Raw genomic sequence first — 18178 nt, 5'->3', positions numbered from 1 at the left:
GTTAAGCCGCCCGCCGGTTAATCCGCCCCCGGATAATCGACGTTCTACTGTATATAAAATATTTTTCTGAAGAAATATAACCCTAAACTTATAATTTATATGCCTTCCCTAAAGCATTCTTTACTTGTTTGAGGATCTTTGGCGGGTTTGTTTTAATTTTTAAAGGTTTAGCTAATTCCACATCTAGTTTTTGCATCTGGTTCGTCTCAAGCGTTATCCAGAGCTGTAAATTTAAATTTATCTGTTTGTTACACCAGCTATATAATACGCCATCTATTCAGCAAACCAGTGAAGCTATGGAGCTTTCATTTTTCTCTATCGATATTTGATTTTCCAGTCGTTTAAGTTTAATCTGTGGCACATGTGGTATTTAAACAATCGTATCGCCGTTGTACAGTAGAGCACCGTTTATCCGGGTACCTTTTATCCGGTTGTCCGTTTATCCATGCTGTTGACAAATTACAGTTCAATACATAGATGACATTGCTAGCTGAGGAGAATATTTGAAATAACGGTTACCAGAGCATTTTGTCATAACAAAATACGCTATAATTCATGGCAAATTTCAAATATTCTCATTGGAAAAATATGAAGTTCATAAAACTGGTTAGGTTTTTCCAAAACATAATATTAATTTAAAAAACAAACCAGTATCCTGGAGACTACTCATCATATACGGGATTACCAGATTATTCTTTAATAAGCTAGAGCCAGACTACAATCTCATTTATCAAATTATTTCACAAATTTTGGTACCACATCGAAATAAAGTTCTGAGATAAAATGTAGCTAAAATGAAAACCTTCTGACTGCATTCAACACTCTGGCAGCACAACGTTCATCCGCCTGAAAGCTATGCAATCCGCCATAGTCATCACAAACTATCTCACAGCGATGAAACTCACTTATGCCAATCTCACAAGTACACAGTCCGATCGGAAGGATACCACGAGGTATTCCCCATTTAAAAAAATTAACTCAAAACAATACCCCCTAAAAAAACAGGAGCAACACAGCGAAAACCTCCCTGACAACATCCGATCCGGGACCGATCGTACCTCCAAAAATTCTCTCATCTTCTCACCGTCGGCCAGCACTTCGGGCGACGCTCCATCGTCGGCGAAAGAGCGCGCTCAAATACGGGAACTTATTTTTAAACCATCGCCACCGAGTCGCTGCGAATGTGCGCAACCGACCAAGAGGGGTACATCGGCACGGACCACCATATCTCGGCACGGGCCCGCGAAAAGCCGTCCGTACCGAGCCGGCACCGCAGTTACGAGCGGACCTCTGAACGGAGCGGAACTAGCAAGTCCGCGAAACATCCCCCCAGCACGAGATGGGCCTGCCGCGAATCAGAAGTCTAGTGGCACCGTTGTGCTTCCTACTGTTGGCCAGCAGCTGGCTAGTGAGCGATGTAGCCTGTGCGAAGAAGGCGGCAGCGAGTGTGCCGGCCGCGGCCCCCGAGGCCACGATCGAGGAAGTTTCGGCGAAGCAGCTGGAGCGGTTACTAGAGGATAAGGATTACGTTGCGGTGTACTGGTGTAAGTGATGATGCGCGTGCAAACGGTGATCGGAAACCGTTCAGAAAATAGATGTGATTGTGATACTGCATTCGCTGTTGCTGCTGTTACTACTGTTACTACTGCTATTACTACTGCTTAGTGATCTCAGCCTCCTGGGCCAACGCACATTCTGCTCAAGTATCAATTCAACCGTGTGTCCGTACCCTCCCCGGACCTCGCTTAGTGTTCACAACCCGGGTAGTGTACCTCGGTCGGCGGGGAAAATGTGTGCAAAAATGAATGCTAAAAATAGTTGACCCGGTTCGTTCGTACTTTTCGTTCACGATCTCCTCTTACCCCTCGCTCTCTTCTACTTCTCTTCCTCTTTCTCTCTCTTTAAAGCTTCACTCGCTTCTCAGTGTCTGAGTTCAAATGCAAACCATCGTGCAACCATTTACCCCTCATTCGGTGATAGTGCACAACATTCGAGTAGTTTCGAGCGCATCTGCTCGAATCCCACACTTAGTGTATTCTGCCATAAAGGTGTCCCATTACCCTGTAGTGCTCTGCAATGAAGCTACAGTCCACCAGCAAAAAAACAAAATTGGATGAACCTGTCTGCGACCCTCAGCTACCTCTAAATTAGGTGCCCATACACTTACACACTACTACACGCAGTATCTCGCGTGTATACACAGCGCACACAAACACAGCTGCACAACGCCACAACCCCATTGCGCAACCGGAATTATAAGCAACAGTGGTTCGCGTAGTTGTTTTTTTTTTTTTTTTTTTTTTTTGCTTGGCTGCGCTGCTGTCGAGTGGTGAGAGCTAAATTATTTTTAAAAATAATCGTGAAAAGAAAAGCAAATGCAGGCGGAAAAAGACAACTCGACTCAACAACATCAATAACCTGGCCAAGCACCGATAGCGAACGAGCAGGGGAAAAGGATTGATCGCGGGGAGAACGGATGTTTGCACAGGCGGAAAACTGGCAAAGGGAAGCAGCAGGGAAACCGCTCCCATCTTCGCTAGGGCCGGGCAAAATAGCAATGTGACATGTGAAGCACGTATTGGTGGTGGTGATGATGGTAGCCGAGGAAGACTAACTGTGCGCGCGTGTATGTGCGACTAATTTGCGCGTGTATGTGCGTAAGTGTTTACACGATCTTCAATCCTAATGTGGTAGTAGGCAGTGTTTGGTTCGGTGCGTTTGAGCAAAGGAAAATTCCTGTGAATGCGTGTGTGTGTGTATGCGTGCGGTGAAAACGGGAAACCCCGCAAAGCATTTGTTTGAAAAGGAAAGTGATCAAGTGATCGCCGAAGCACTCTTTTGCGTTAACAATACACGATCCCAGTGTACTACTGCCAAGTGATATCTTCATTTGTGTCTCTCGGACACACAAGACACGGTAGAGGTATCGTGGTGGATGGGAGGCCAGTCGCTGATAGTATCTTAAGCTAGCTGTCTCACCCCCTGGTGATGGTGCGGTGAGCGCTCGAAGCACACGCTCGAGTCCTCTCGCACGGCCGAGCTCCGATTAGCACGCGGAGAGGTTCCGACGGGGGTGCTTTGCTCAGAACAAAGTGTTCAAAAATAAACGCGACCCGACCCGACCCGTGCCCGTGTGCCGTCCGCCGGTGGGACAAGCCGTGTGCCGCCGGTGTGCCGTGTGCGCGACCTCGTCCACACAATCGCAGCTAGCAGGCACAGGGCCGGGGTTTCGGTAGGTTCCGTCGTGAAATGAGACGTTGGGTCGCTGTGTTTTTTCAGCAGTTCACTAGAGGACACATGTCTTGGGTTAGTGGTATACCGTGCGAGCGAGGACTACGGTCAACTCTATCTCTCTTTCTCTCATCTGCGGGCCAATGAAAATGGTGGTTTGGAGGTGTTTTCACAGTATAAAAGTAGGAAAAATGTTACGAACTTGCAAACGAATGAAGGGTTAAAACTGAACCATACGTTGTAAACGTGTGGATTGACAGTTACTAAGAGAAACTATGAGTTCGAAAAACTAGTTTAATTAAGAGATCTGTTGAGGGAATGATCTAGAAGGTGTCGCAACAATTCAAAAGTGAAGATCAATCTTAGCTAAAGTACGGGGAACTCGAGTTCACCCATCCAAAACTACTATCCTTCTTGTTTAGTACTCTCTTCTTAAAGAGTTCACTGTTTACTCATTTGCCGTGTAGTCGACACTGCTTCCGCAATTAATTCACAACACAATCTCATTTCTCAAACCACAGCTAGCGAAAAGGCACAGGAATTCTGGTGTGCTATAATACCGTGGACACGTACACGATCGCCAAACCACAACATACCTCGATTGCTCTGTACCGTTGCCCGGGTACGGTTGAGGTTGAAATGTTGAAACGCCCCAATTTCCGCCTTCCTTATTCTTGCTAATCGTGAACAGAACACAACGGGCCACCGGGCTGCCCAAGCAAGCAATAATACGATCCCTGTTCGACATGAATGTGCGCCTCTTTCTTTTGCTTAACCTTTTGTTATCGACTCTAAACCGCATGCAGGCTTACGCTAAACGTGTTTTATGGTTTCGGAGTTTCGGTTGCTTACTGCACGTACCAAACCGCTCGTTCCATTTTCCTCCGTGCGCTGGTGGTCCATTACTCCTGCTGCCCAGCTGCCGGTGCCAACAGGTTGTTGTTTATCGGTTGTGTATAATTGACAGGTCTGATTGATCGACACCTGAAGCGTACACAGTGCCCCGGGCTGCCCCGCGCTACACCAAGTACCCTGTGGCCAGCCCAGCCAGTGTCATATTACTGCAGTTTGCTTATTTTAAGCTGCAGCGGGGTAGTATGAAACTACAACATCGTTTTGGTTGTGGCGAATTCCATCGCGCTGCTAACTGGGAGTCGATAAAAGCAAAAGTCGATCTGGCAGTAAGCGATATAGAAGCAGAGCCGATAATTTACCCCAAACGGCTCCGGAGGGTTAATGTTTTGGCGAGGTAGTGCGTAAAAATATTCTCACCGTAGCGGCGTATGCGGCGAAAAACGAACTCAACCCACTCGACTTTGCGTTATGAAAATAATCCACTAGCGCAGCATTTACTTTTTATCCTACATGCCGTTCACTTCCGCACCTTGTTGCTTCTGCTTACCCTTTGGAGCAACCACAGTTGAACAAACAATATGGTACATCTTTTCAACACACACGCAATCCCGCTGGGAAGAATGTGTGTAAAAGCGGGAAGCTGCCTTTTTCTTTTATTTTCCCTCTAATAAATGGGCTACCATTTTCATAGGAACCAAACCACCACCGGATGCGCCGGTCCGAAGGTCTAACGGTGCGGACGGCGTTACACAAAACCTTGAACGTTTACGGCGGTTTAGCTGGTCCCTAGGCCAGCCAATATTTATGTAAACAGTAGCGCGTCTTCCATTCGGCAAGGGGCGCAAAATGTGAGTTTGATGTTTCCATTCTGGTTATTATGGGACGCTGAAGCAAATTGCTCGGCGAAAGATGGCCCAGTGTGTCGGCTGATCGTGGGGCGATGGGGAAAAAATGGAAATCGTTAAATTTGTTGCACCACTCTGTCGAATTTTATGATTGAAGAGAAGAGCGATCAGCGACTATTAGGGAGGAAAAATCGATTCAGAGTGGAATAAAATCGAGATCGATCGTATTCGTTTGTTCCAATTGAACCAGCGAACTCGCTCAAAATTAGATTTTTCTTTCCATTTGGAAGGGTACAGCTATTCGATGAGATGAAAATTAAGAAAGATCAATTTTCAAATCTCTTTGTAAAGAAGATCATAATAGGTGTTGTTCGATATTATCATTGATGCAAGATTTATAGAATTAGGCATTTTTGGCAGTAGATGAGTTAATGTACATGACCTCAGCACGTTAATTTTCGTTCGAATTCATTATTCATATTATGAGTTTCTATTGCCTTATTACGCAATATTATGAAATATGATATTTATTAGCAAATTAAACAGCTCTGTAGTGAGCTTTGTTAAATAATATCTCTAAATCAATCATTAAAATTGAGAAAACCCATATATTGATCCTACCAAATAAACGATTTGGAAAATTATCACTTAAATGGTAAAATATTCTCGACCCATACACACGCTCATAAGCACACTGATTCCAATGATTAATGCTTCTGAACGGTCGCCACCATCGAAGCAATTACCTGATGAATGAACTTGACTTTCCCTCGCGTGCAAACGATCACCTCAGCCCTGCGATGGAGGCGCACGGTACTTCACGCTGGGTTGGAAAAGCGCTACGATCTTTCCTAATCGTGTGTTTTAATTTTTATTACTATTTCACCATAGACACCCACTAAATACTACACACACACATACACACACACTGAAATTCTAGTTCCCAGGAATGTGAAAACCAGCACGAACCTGAACACACAGTGCACTCAGCAGATAATATGCTACACTGCTCTGGCACGTTCTTGCACAATAGAACGCTGTTCGCTCGCTCACTTCCACGGCCCAAGCACAAACCGAGCTGCAAGCTCGGACGCTCCACTATGAGACAGTGGGCAAGTGGGCTAGATTAAAAATAGTCCCCAGGTCCCCGAGTCAAAGATGAAACGGCCAAACGATGATCATTTCCCTTGCTCTTGCTCGGTGCTTCCCACACACACACGCGCACCCAATCGTGCGCACACGCACGCGGCTCGTTTGCCCCTTTCTTTTGGCAACGAAACGCACCGGATGGTGACGGTGCAACAGTATCATTCATCTTGAAACTGCACCAACGATGCATATTTTGCAAGTGAAACAAGTCATCGAGATTAAGCACATTTTGGGCCGCGTTTGTGTGTGTGTGTAATGAGGAGGTAGGGAAGGAAAATGTAGGACAACTTTCACGACATTATCATCGTTGGAGATTCTGTGCTGCAGTGTGTCTCACATTGCCAGATTTACAAATTTTAAAAACATTTTAAGACAAAAAATAAAGAAATGTGTCTGCCGTCTACGACAAAGTATGGACACATGGACAGGTCAAACCATTCTAATGGAACGTATTTTCACAACCTTGAACTCATTATGTCATTATGGAAAACCTAATAGCTCTGCGGTAAGTGTCTGGTCCATTATTTTCCTACTTCCAACCGCACCACGGCACGGCACGTTCGTCTGCCAAGTGATTTATTTTAAGGGATCGGTACCGGTACACTCGCGTGTCCCAAACTGTGGCGATCGTCTGGCTGTCTTTACTTATAGCCGTCGCGCGCCCGCTAGACGCGATATCGATTAGAACCGAACCGATCGATCGTTGTTTAAAATTTCAAAACACGTAAACCATTTGACGGAATGTGACCCCTTTTTTGTCCTCGGGGCAGGGATTTAGTTCGTACAGGTTTGCCTGCCAAACGATGGATCGTAGGCAAAGTTCGTGATCGGTTTACGGCTTGCTGTTTGTGTCTTAATACAGCGAGATTAGTGCATTTTATGGTTCATGGTATTATATTGTTTTTGACACAAAAGAAGTGTCATTGATCAACCGGATCGAGACTACAATGAGCAATATGGAGTCAAAGATCAGATGTACAATTGTACATGTATATCTTTTTCTATCGATCTGGATTTACAGAACTTGCTATAAAACTGTATCTTGTGATATCTTCTAATACATGAGAAAAGCTCAAACTTAATTTATGATTCATAAATAAACCCTAATAATTTTAGAGTCTATAACATAAGACACATGCATACTTTTTTTTTCTATTGGATTTGTCGAGGATTTAAAAAATCCGATTTAAAATTATGTTTTTAAACTGAAAACTTTAAACAATTCACAAAAAATATGTATTTTCGCAGTAAAAGTTTATTTTAATTGAATATATTATTTTTAAACAAATTCAACTTTAACAAAAAATAGATACAAATAAGTGCACAAAAACCAGAAATAGTGTAACAGTGGATCATGGATAGTATCTTCTTGTTATAAAAAAACTACTGTTGTCTTTGAGAGAGCTATAAAATCTGCAATAACACGCTGCTGTAATCCTTCATTAGTATTAGCAATTAGATACAATCAGAAGCTTTGAACTTCTTCCTGGATGTATTTCTGTTCATCATTAAAATTGAGCTCTACGTCAAGTTGAAAGCCTTCATACATTGATTACTATAAAATCGTTTCAAATGGTGCAACCAGATGATTTAAGAACTGTTAACAAGAAATTGTTTTATTTCTAAACGCCTTAGTGCTTGAGTGTCTTAGTGATATCTAATTTCTGTGATGTGTCATTGGAGGGTAGTGATCGTATAGGACGTAAGTCCTATAAATCAATGTGAATAATCTTGGCTAGTCAGTAGTAGCAACAGCAGCAGCATCAATATCATCATCATCAACTACGGTTTTATCAGTCTCCGCTACGCAATTCGAGTTGTATTCCCTAATAGCCTTCAATATACTAAGCTCTATAATCAATCTTCCTTCCCAAATCTACAAAAACAAAACAGATGCCCGTAGCTGTACAACCTGTGACACAGTATTAGCAGAGCTAGAGCACATCGACGATGATACCGATTCGTTCGGTGTCGACTTTGTGAAAATCAACGACAAACGACTCGCGAAACAGTATGGCATCACCAAGTTCCCGGCCCTCACCTACTTCAGGTAAGCCAGCCCTTAAGAAAACGCCGCCAAAGGTATTCGCCTTCTAACACACCTGTTCGATCATCCCCATGCGCAGGGAGAAGGAACCGATCATCTACGAGGGCGACCTTATGGATGAGGCCGGTGTGCTCGACTTCCTCACCTCCCTAGAAGCGATGGATCTGCCCGACCGGATCGAGGAAGTGAACGCCAAGATTCTGTCGAAGATCATCGAAGACTCCGACTACGTTGCGGTGCTGTTCTGTAAGTATTGCCGTGTGCTTGCCTGTTCGGACGTTTCGCGTTTCGATCACGGGAACATGATGGCCAACTTTCTAATGCAGTATGCGGGCCATACTGCACATCACAGTCGTTTTCACGCTCACGCAGTTTGAAGTAGTAGTTTTGAAGCTGTACAGTATTCGTGTGTGTGGTTTTTTTGTATTCACCAAAGAAAATTGTAGGATAGGGCACCTTTGCATTATGCACTTCACTGTTCGTGTACACTCACTTGTTTAATTTAGTTTGTTTCTCAAAAGCTCTTATTTGCGCGCGCGCGTTCACACACACCAGGTTTTGTGCATACAGTTGTGTAGTGTAAAATTAAAACAGTTTTGTAGAACATTTCATCACATTGTACAATGATCATCCGCACAGCCAGATCTCGGCATCGTTTCATCTGATAAATAACCATTCTACTACCATCGCCCCGTCTATAGGGTGAAGTGGTGCGTTTTTAGCACCAAAAAGACGACCGAGGGAAGCAAATAGCAGCATAGGCACCCTCAACATTCTTACCGATTTGCAATCTTGTCTCTCTTGTAGTGTATTATTCACTGTTCTTGCCAGTGCTAGAGTTTAGTGCTGTGTAGACGCTGCCTCTCGTCGTCCGAGGATCACTTTCGCCACATTTTCACCCGTAATTAATCTTGTACAGTTATTTCATTTTTGGTAGCCACCACCACCACTATAAATATCTCATCAGCCTGATGTACATTTCCGTACGCTTAGATTCATGTTTCGCATTCGTTAGCTCTTCGCCTTTTTCTCACATTCTTGGTTCGCTGATGGTTTCATTGCCGGTCGTCGAAACGATCAGAAGGAGGAAGAAGCGATCATGTGTCAGATTGTATTTAAAATTATCTTCTCATTTCTCACTCGTGGCCACTGTCAGTTCGTTCGCGGAAGTAATTCACTTTAATTTTACCCATTTTGATGCGTTTTAAAAGCAGCAAAGAATGCCTTTTTTATCTCATTCATTTTTCTTCTCTCTTTTTTTTTCTTTCCCCACTTTTCACTCACTTTTTCTCCACTGACCGCGTGCGTGAATTACTATTTGCGTGGCGGGATGCACGCTGCACGATCAAATTGCACTACCGGGTGCGTTTGGGTACCTGTTTGTGTGTGTTTGTATGTGTGCTCATATTGTACCATTTTTACGCACCGATTGTATACTACACCGCACCGATGGCACACACACCCACACATTCCAACCGGATTTTCCCGGGACTGGTGGAACATTTACCTTGCAAACGCACGAATCAATTTACTGAAATCCAAATACGAATGATACCCAAAACCCTAAAACCCTAAAACAAAACCCATCTCGTACGAAAACGCACACATTCGTAGGCACTGATCACGAAAACTGCCCACCCGGAAACAACAGTAAGTGAAAAAAAAATAAATAAATAGACCGAGTCTCTGTTAATTGCTTCTGTTCAACGATCCAAATCCAATCCAACCACCGCCTCGCCCCGGCTGCGTGTTTCCCAGCAGCAGCTTTCCTTCTTTTCTTTTCTTCTTTTCCTCCTCTTCGCTACCAAATCGTTTGAATTTGCCTCCGTTTTATTTCTGTGTTAATTCTATACTTTTCTTACGCATTCTTCTGTTATAAACGCTACTCGGCCTGGCAACAGTTATACTAGGACTAGGATCGACCCGACTGCAATGCCCCGCAAGTGCTTGCCTTACATGCTGTCTTTCGTCCCTCTGTTTCTGTCCCTCATTGTGTCGCTGTGTTTGACAACTGTTCATCGTTGAGTTTAATGTGTTTTGTCGTCCGTTTCATGTTGCGTTCTTTTTACACAACACTGTTTCTACTGTTTCGTTTCATATTGTTTATTGAGTTTCGTTTATATTTCTGGTTATTATTTTTTACATTACTTTATTAATGTTTTCTATATGAAGAAAAAAAAAGTTGTATTCATATTTCTATTCTTTAAAAGATTGTATTCCTACTTCAAAATTAGAAATATTCTACTATAACGAACATTATATATTTTACATTCCTTACATTCCAATTTCATTTACTTATTTACTCTTGTCGTAACTGAAGATCATCATTACTCAACTACTAACATGGTTTTGACATCTTTATGTGCTGATGCATGGTGTTTTAACTGTCACTTTTAATCACCAATAACACTGCAGCTATTGGGAGCCACCACCCACCCACGGGCATAAATAAAAGCAAACAAATAAACAAACAACTGGGCGTCAAGCGTTACAGCTTCCTGCCGTTTGCTGCATTTCAAGTGCATTCCAACAAATGTAGCTGCTTGTTTATATTTACATTAGAGTAACATTATAATTATCATGTTGCCCTCCAAAAAACAACATATTCCTCCATCAGGTAGTAGCCTAATTTAAGCGGATGATCACGTACGATCGCTTCTTAAAACATTCAAGGTTATCCCAGGCAAGTGAAATGTGAGTCACGGTTAACCGAAAGTGACAAACATCGCACGCCCTCGGGATGACACGCGCTGCACGGGCAGACATGCGTGACATCTTCGGGCGGGCGAGCAGAGGAGGATCGGCCAGCTTCTCCAGCTTCCCCAACACCACCGCAGGACCGCAGTATGTGATGGGATTTTCGGGATTTTAAAATTAGTCCATCGCTCGTACTGCACCGAGCTAAGAGAGAGCGAGTGTGTGTATGATTATTATTATTAGCTACCCCAAGAGGGTGGTTTGACCGAGAAGACAAACGCATCACTTGACCAAGGGGCAACCGATGCACTTCTCGCAGCGCCTTCTTTAACGATTTGTTCTACTGTCTTGGTTGTTGAAGAGCGATTTTGTCTTCAGTAGAATCAGAAACAAACATAGATAAAGTATGATTCCTTTGATCCTAGGCAATATGTTATTCACACCTTCTCAAAAAAATATAACCCTCCTTGGCCCCATAAAACTGTTCTCCGATGACTCACAATGAGGAGAATTAGTTTCATTAGCTTGCAAAAGCATCACTCAACACTTACTCAAGGGCAAAATGGCTATAGTTTGTTACACGGGGCGTGTTTTGTTTGCCCTCCTATGCTCATCGCCTATTTTTATCATCCCCTTTTTGCCGTTGGTGCCGTTCAGTCAACTAGCCGGACCAGTATGAACTTGCCAGTTTTGAACGATTTATGTGTTTGGTAAGGAATTCTGTATCTCTGTAAATTGTGGGGGAATTTTGTAAGCAAATTAAAAAAAAAACTCACAAAACAAGAAGCTTCATTTGCAAATGCTTTGAATTATTCATCTAAGATCAATCGACTTTGAGGTGGATTTGTTGTTTCGCTTATGAGCATTGATCCTATTTCCATCAACTTCAGATTTTTGCATGATCTTAACGCAAAAGAAATCCAAAAAGATTAACGCGCTCTGAGGTTGTTAGGGTATAAGACAGGCGCACCAGTATCAAAGCACCGTTTGGCTTTCGGTTCGCATCAGTTAGCAGTTAACGATGATATTAATGAAAACATGCACTTTGCCCGTAGGCGGTGGAACGGCAATCAAATGGCTGTGTGTGCCTATACTTTCCTCACACCCCTCAACACACGATGAGGTTGTCGGTAAAGTCTCCGCTTCGCAGTGATCTTGAGCGTAACGGGCAAACCTACCATGGTGAGAGTAGGTGTAGGTTACGTTGAATAAACACACGTCCATTCGGGAGCTGAACTACTCCTCCGACTACCTACACTCCATGCTCTAGGGTTGTAAAAATGAAGCGAGAATAGCAACTCCCAACCTAGGGGTGGCACTGTCCTACCACACTTACCCCCGCATACTAGGCGCGCGTGGGATAACTTGAGCGCACCTCGTTTGAAATTACATCACACACATGGAGCGGTCGGAATTATTTTTAATCTTCCGTAACGATCGTAACGGGCCCGAAGCGCCATCTAGTGGCCGCCCGTACATAGATTACAGTGTGGCGTGAAGTGGGTCTGGTATCCCATCCATGCCAACGAGCCGTGCTTCAGCAGGTTGCTGTAGGTGGTGCCTCTCGTCTCGTCTGATTTTCTTTTATGCCGGTCCTGTTTGTCCCCCAGCAGCCAGTGGTTTGTTTATTTGTTCGTATGCTATTTGTGTGCTCTCGAAAGTCCTGCTTCGGTGTTTGGGTGGGTTAATCACTATTGTGTTGTTGTTGTGTTTAGTGTATTTGTTGTTCTGTTGTTTGATTTGCTTTTGCTTCGGTACGATGAAACACAAACCCACGCTCGATCGCACCAAAGGAATAAGCAGCTTGTTTTCCGCTCACTTGAGTGTTTGTTGGGGCAAAAATGTTCACATTGCCTACATTGCATGCTGGAAGTATCGAACTTTTCTTGTATATAAGAACCGCCTCCTTACCTTAATTTAAGCGCCATCCTCAAATTAAAGAATGAATCTATTTTTTTAAAGAATGGTTCTTATACACGTGAAACTACGGTACCACATTCCTATGTAATCCATATCCATATCTTTCTACCAACTGTCAATCCTCTTCCAATGTGGCAACAATATTTGCCGTCCCTTCTATACCTTCCAAAGAACAGCCTCTTCCAAGCATTCATACCAAGAAAAAAAAACCTGAAACTAATCCCAAATTTTGCATCCTCACCCTCACCAGACAAGCCGGAATGCAAGAAGTGCATCAAGGCGCTGCAGGAGCTGGAAAACATCGACGACGAGGCGGACCAGCTGGACATTGGATTCGTGAAGATTCACGACGAAGATCTGGCCGAGGAGTACAACCTAGGCCCACTGCCAAAGCTGGTCTACTATCGCCACCAGACTCCGATCGTGTACGAGCGTAAGTGTTACGCGGTGTTCGCCTAACCGCTGATGATCAATGTCAACAATTCTGTCTGTTCGCTTACAGACGAGCTGCAGCGTGAGGAGGACGTGCTGGAATGGCTGGTCGAGAACAAGGCCACCGGTGACGATGATGATGTCATCGAGGAGGTCAACGCCAAGACGCTCAAGACTCTGATCCAGAACATCGACAATCTGGTCGTGCTGTTCTGTAAGTATTCAACCCATCCTAATCCCTTCCGTAAAGGACAGTTCCACGTTATTAAGCAATTAATCATCTATTCCACCGCAGTCGACGATGAAGATGAAGATTCGGAAGCGGTGCTGGCAGAGTTGGAAAACATCGACGATGACTGCGCCAAGCACGGTATCCAGTTTGTCCGGATCGACGACCCGAAGGTCTCGAAGGAATACGGCATCGATGAGGTAAGCTAGCGGTAGACGTACAACCTTCACGTCGTCGCCGTCGTCACAATGACGCAGACCATCCATATTAGATGTGTGTGCGTGTGTGTGTGTGTACGGTTGCGTCCGCGTCCTGGTAATGGCCTGCGAGTTCTTGATGGCGTTTAAAATTAGAACACACTTGAAACCGAACGAAACCAAACCAGCCGGAGCTGATACGGGGGTATCGTCAGCCGGCGCGAAGATATTTTTAGTGCCACCCGCCCACGGTTATGGTGCGATCGTTCGGTGGACAGCCACCTTGCTGATAGGTTTTTTGATACCATCGAGAGCATTTTATTGTAACAGCAATTTCCATAATCTATTCCGTGGTTTTCATAACACCTTTTTGTTTTTGTTTTTTTTTTTGCCCGCAGGTCCCAGCGATCGTATACTTTGAGAAGCAGATTCCCAACGTCTACGATGACGATCTTACCGACGAGGAGGAGATCCTGGAATGGTTGCTCTCGCAGCTGGAGAAGGACGAGATCGAGGATGTTACCGACGAGATGCTGGACAAGCTGATCAAGGAAGGCAAATCGATCGCCGTTCTGTTCTGTACGTACACTTCAAAAGTGACTCTTTGGCTTGAGGTACTAATTTTTCGACCTGTGCGTTATTTTCTTGTTAGATGACAACAATGACAAGAAATCGGAAAAGGTGTTGAACGAGCTCGAAAACATCGACGATGAGTGCGATCAACTCGGCATTAACTTTGTCAAGATGGATGACGTCGAGGAGGCGAAGGACTACGGTGTCACCAAGTTCCCGAAGCTAGTCTACTTCGAGCAGGGCATCCCGACCGTGTACGAGGGTAGCCTCGAGCAGGAAGAGGACGTGCTGGATTGGCTGGAGCGTCAGACGAGCAGCGACGAAATTGAGGACGTTACGGATGAAATGCTGGACATGATCGTGGAGAAGATGCAGCATGTTGCTGTGCTGTTCTACGACAAGGACTCGAAGACGTCCCAGAAGGTGTTGGCTGAGCTGGAGAACATTGATGACGAGTGCGATCAGAATGATATTGCCTTCGTCAAGATCGATGACGACAATGAGGCCAAGGAGTGGGGCATTGAGGAACTGCCTACTATGGTAAGTCCAAGGAAGATAACGATGAGTCTTGATCGATCATGCTTATACCGATTGTGTCTATTCTTTAGATTCTGTTTGAGCGCGGCATTCCGCACATCTACGAAGGTGATCTGCTGAAGGAGGAAGAGCTGCTCGGCTGGCTGGTGCATCAGAAGCGTCACTCCGAAATTCCTGAAATCACCGACGAGATGAAGGACAAGCTGATGCAGATGTACGATCACGTTGCTATCATCTTCTGTAAGTAGTTTGCAGCATCAAACAATTTCGCCCAGCACAGGAAGACGAAAATACAATCTCTTCTTCCCTCTCACTCAGACGACAAAGACGACAAGCAGGACATCCGCGTGCTGAACGAGCTGGAAAACATTGACGATGAGCTGGAAAAGGAAGAGATTGTCATTGCCCGTCTCGATAACGCCGAGGAAGCGCGCGAGTACGGTCTCGACCATCTGCCCGCCCTGGTGTACTTCGAGAACGAAATCCCGGCCATCTACGAGGGTGATCTGATGAACGAGGAGGAAGTGCTCGAATGGCTCAAGCTGCAGAAGTACTCGGCCACCATCGAGGAGGTGACGGACGAGATTCTGCAGGATCTAATCGACGATCACGAGTACGTGTGCGTGTACTTTAGCGGCGCTTGCGAGGAGGGTGAAAAGTGCGACAAGATTCTGGACGATCTCGAAAACATCGACGATGAGCTGGATGAGGCCGGCATCATCTTTGTTACCACCGAAGATATGGGTATGGAAGACTTTCGAGTGTGAGCATCTGAACCTGTGGAGCATTATGTTGATGATTTCTTTTTCTGTTTTCAGTCACTGCCAAGAAGTACAACATCAAGAACCTGCCATCGCTGGTGTTCTTCCGCAACAAGGATCCGCTGATCTACTCGGGCGATCTGAACGACGAGGATGAGGTTCTGGCCTGGCTGACCGATGAGGAAACGCTCGAAATTCCCGGCAAGATTGAGGAAGTGAACATCAAGATGCTGGAGAAGATCCTGTCCGAAAACGAGCACATTGTTGTGTTCTTCTGTAAGATCACGCGGCAAAGCTGCGATAATTAAACATTATCCGGTATCTTCTAATGACATCAACTCCTTCACAGATCATGACGATGACAAGAAGGCCCAGAAGATCATTGCCGAGCTGGAAAACATCGACGACGAGTGCGAGGAGAAGGACATCGATTTCGTCAAGACGTCCGACGAAGACATCGACAAGGAGTACGATCTCGAAACGCTGCCCGCCCTGGTGTTCTATCGCAACAAGTTCCGCACGATCTACACCGGCGACATGATGAAGGAGGAGGAGATCCTTGAATGGGTGCTGGAGCAGTACAACACCAAGCCCGAGATCATCGAATCGGTTGACCGCAAAACGCTGCAAGTGTTGGTAAACGAGGTTGAACATCTGGCTGTACTGTTCTGTAAGTGCTCATTGTTAGGATCTTAGACTGTGCATGTGATTATAGCCTTCGGTTTTGCTTTGAACTTCGAACAGACGATGACGACTGCGAAACCTGCCCCAAAATTCTTGAGAAGCTGGAAACCATCGATGACGACACGGACAAGCACCACATCCAGTTTGTGAAGGCTAACGATGAGAAGCTGGCCCACGAGATCGGAATCTTCTCGTTCCCGGCCCTGGTATATTACGAAACCGGCGTCCCGATTATGTATGATGGTATGAATCAATTCCCCTCACAGTCGAAGATCACGTATGGTTAATGTGAAATATCCATACGAGTAATGTACCAATCTTCTCCAAACACTCTCCAAATTACCTGTTCCACATCTTTCCTCCTCCTTCTTCTTCTCTTTTCACATTTTCTTCTCCTCTCTTCACAGGTAATCTCAAGAACGAAAAACGCATCTTGCAGTGGCTAATTGATCACAAAAGTAAGAACGGAATTGTGTCCTTAGTTGTATAAGCTACCTTCAATGCTAAGTCCGACCGACAGGGGAAATGAACCTTCGGTAGTTCGTGCTCTATCCACAGATTTTTTTCGATCCCTCTTGCCATTTTTCGATTTCGTTCCATCGTCTTTGTGCTATCGTTTTTGATCGAGTTTTTTGTTCTGTTATTCTGTTATCTCGTTATTCTTTTTTTTGTTTCGTTTTTGTTCCACGAGCTGCATCGATCGTATGTACTATTCCCGTACAGAAAACCATTCCTCTACCATCTCAGCTACCAGATAGCATTCCATGGCCATGCTAGTTCTCCTTTGAAAGCTAAGAAACGTCGCCACTTAATTTCACCATCTTCCAAAAACGAATACTCATTGCACCAATTGGGTCCTCGCTTCTTTAAAACCAAACGATGATTGGTGTTCTTGCTTCCACTTGTTCCATACCATTCCATGCCCAGCTCTCAACATTGAACGGCTGAATGTTGAAAGGCTTGAAAGCCATTCCAAAAATACGTTTAGTTTTCCCGAGTTTGCCGCTTTCCCAACCTCAATGCTGCAACCATTAGACATTCCATACTTCAGACTCATACCCCCGCCCCCGTTCATCTGTATCTCTGATCGCCCTGTCTGTCCAATCCGCGCAGGAAAGTACGATATCAAGCAGAAGTACGGCATGGTCAGGGAGCGCGTACCGGTCGTGTTTTCCGATCCGGAGGAGGAAGCCCGCCAGGCACTGCTGCTGGCGGAGGCGCGTGCCCGGGCCGGCGTTCCGGAACGTTCCATTCTGCGTCCATCGGCGCCAACGCCAGGCACAACCACAGGTCGTTCGTTGTTCAACGGGCTAGGTAACACGGCAGCAGACGCATCAGCTACAGCAGCAGCAGCAGCAACAGCATGAGTTGAACTCTTTACTCGTTTTTGATGGGCTGTCACCACTTTCGTTTCGTATCGTGCACAGTGTTTTCGGTGTTCTGCAGCGTAGTGCTCCGCTCCCGTAGTCTGGATGTTTTGTTTTCTAACGACGCTAGGTGGCACCTTAGATGTTCTTCCATTCTTTCTTTATCCGTTTGCTCCTCTCACTAGCAATTGCCTGATTGAACTAGATCAGTGACTGTTTTGGGTAATTAATAATTTGCCACCACCTATAGCGTAGCGCCAAACTTTGCCAATTAGCAAACAACTCCCTGTTAGCGATGTGTAGTGTGCCGAAGCAGCCTTCGCAGTTCGCACTCTTCTGTCGCATGACGGGTGGGCTCTGTGAGTTTCCTTTTTCCGGCATGTGACGCGTTTTGATGACGTGTCATTGCTCACAGTCACATACCTTCCAAACACGTAGTCAGATATCTATTCGTATGTTTGCAACAAGAGCCTATCCCCATGCCCTTCCCTAACCCAACCCTGCTCCCTTGTCCGTACGCGCACACCGAACGAACGCTTGTGCGTGAATTGGATTACTACCGTATCAGGTACCTACAGGGGGACCCCTATTGGTGTATATACTAAAAATCGTGATGTTCGTGTCGATGTAGTCTGCACAGTCTGTTGCGTCCTG

General features: G+C 45.1%; 2 protein-coding genes across 8 annotated transcripts in view; one reads left to right on the top strand and one right to left on the bottom strand.

Annotated features, from left to right (window-relative positions):
• LOC121594487 (protein phtf) overlaps positions 1-18178 on the bottom strand; it is a 32081-nt gene that overhangs the window by 5837 nt on the left and 8066 nt on the right. The gene's annotated exons all lie outside the window — the stretch shown is intronic.
• Positions 1230-18178, top strand: part of LOC121594485 — a 31099-nt gene continuing 14150 nt past the window's right edge. For 3 of the 7 annotated variants that reach the window (XM_041917772.1, XM_041917770.1, XM_041917776.1), the window contains exons 1-15: positions 1231-1544; positions 7974-8130; positions 8207-8373; positions 9742-9777; positions 12995-13177; positions 13247-13390; positions 13472-13605; positions 14001-14181; positions 14255-14715; positions 14784-14952; positions 15031-15456; positions 15531-15749; positions 15823-16143; positions 16218-16400; positions 16565-16615. In XM_041917772.1, the coding sequence (XP_041773706.1) occupies positions 1340-1544; positions 7974-8130; positions 8207-8373; positions 9742-9777; positions 12995-13177; positions 13247-13390; positions 13472-13605; positions 14001-14181; positions 14255-14715; positions 14784-14952; positions 15031-15456; positions 15531-15749; positions 15823-16143; positions 16218-16400; positions 16565-16615 (3037 nt within the window). In that variant the 5' untranslated portion in view covers positions 1231-1339. Of the gene's footprint in view, positions 1545-7973; positions 8131-8206; positions 8374-9741; positions 9778-12994; positions 13178-13246; positions 13391-13471; positions 13606-14000; positions 14182-14254; positions 14716-14783; positions 14953-15030; positions 15457-15530; positions 15750-15822; positions 16144-16217; positions 16401-16564; positions 16616-18178 lie in introns of all 7 variants that reach the window. The other 4 variants (XM_041917771.1, XM_041917773.1, XM_041917775.1 and 1 more) reach the window with 4 other exon arrangements.

Source organism: Anopheles merus, chromosome 2L (genome assembly GCF_017562075.2).
Source record: "Anopheles merus strain MAF chromosome 2L, AmerM5.1, whole genome shotgun sequence".
Lineage (NCBI taxonomy): Eukaryota > Metazoa > Arthropoda > Insecta > Diptera > Culicidae > Anopheles > Anopheles merus.
The sequence above is the reverse complement of the archived record's forward strand: the minus strand, read 5'-3'. Positions and strand labels throughout refer to the sequence as shown.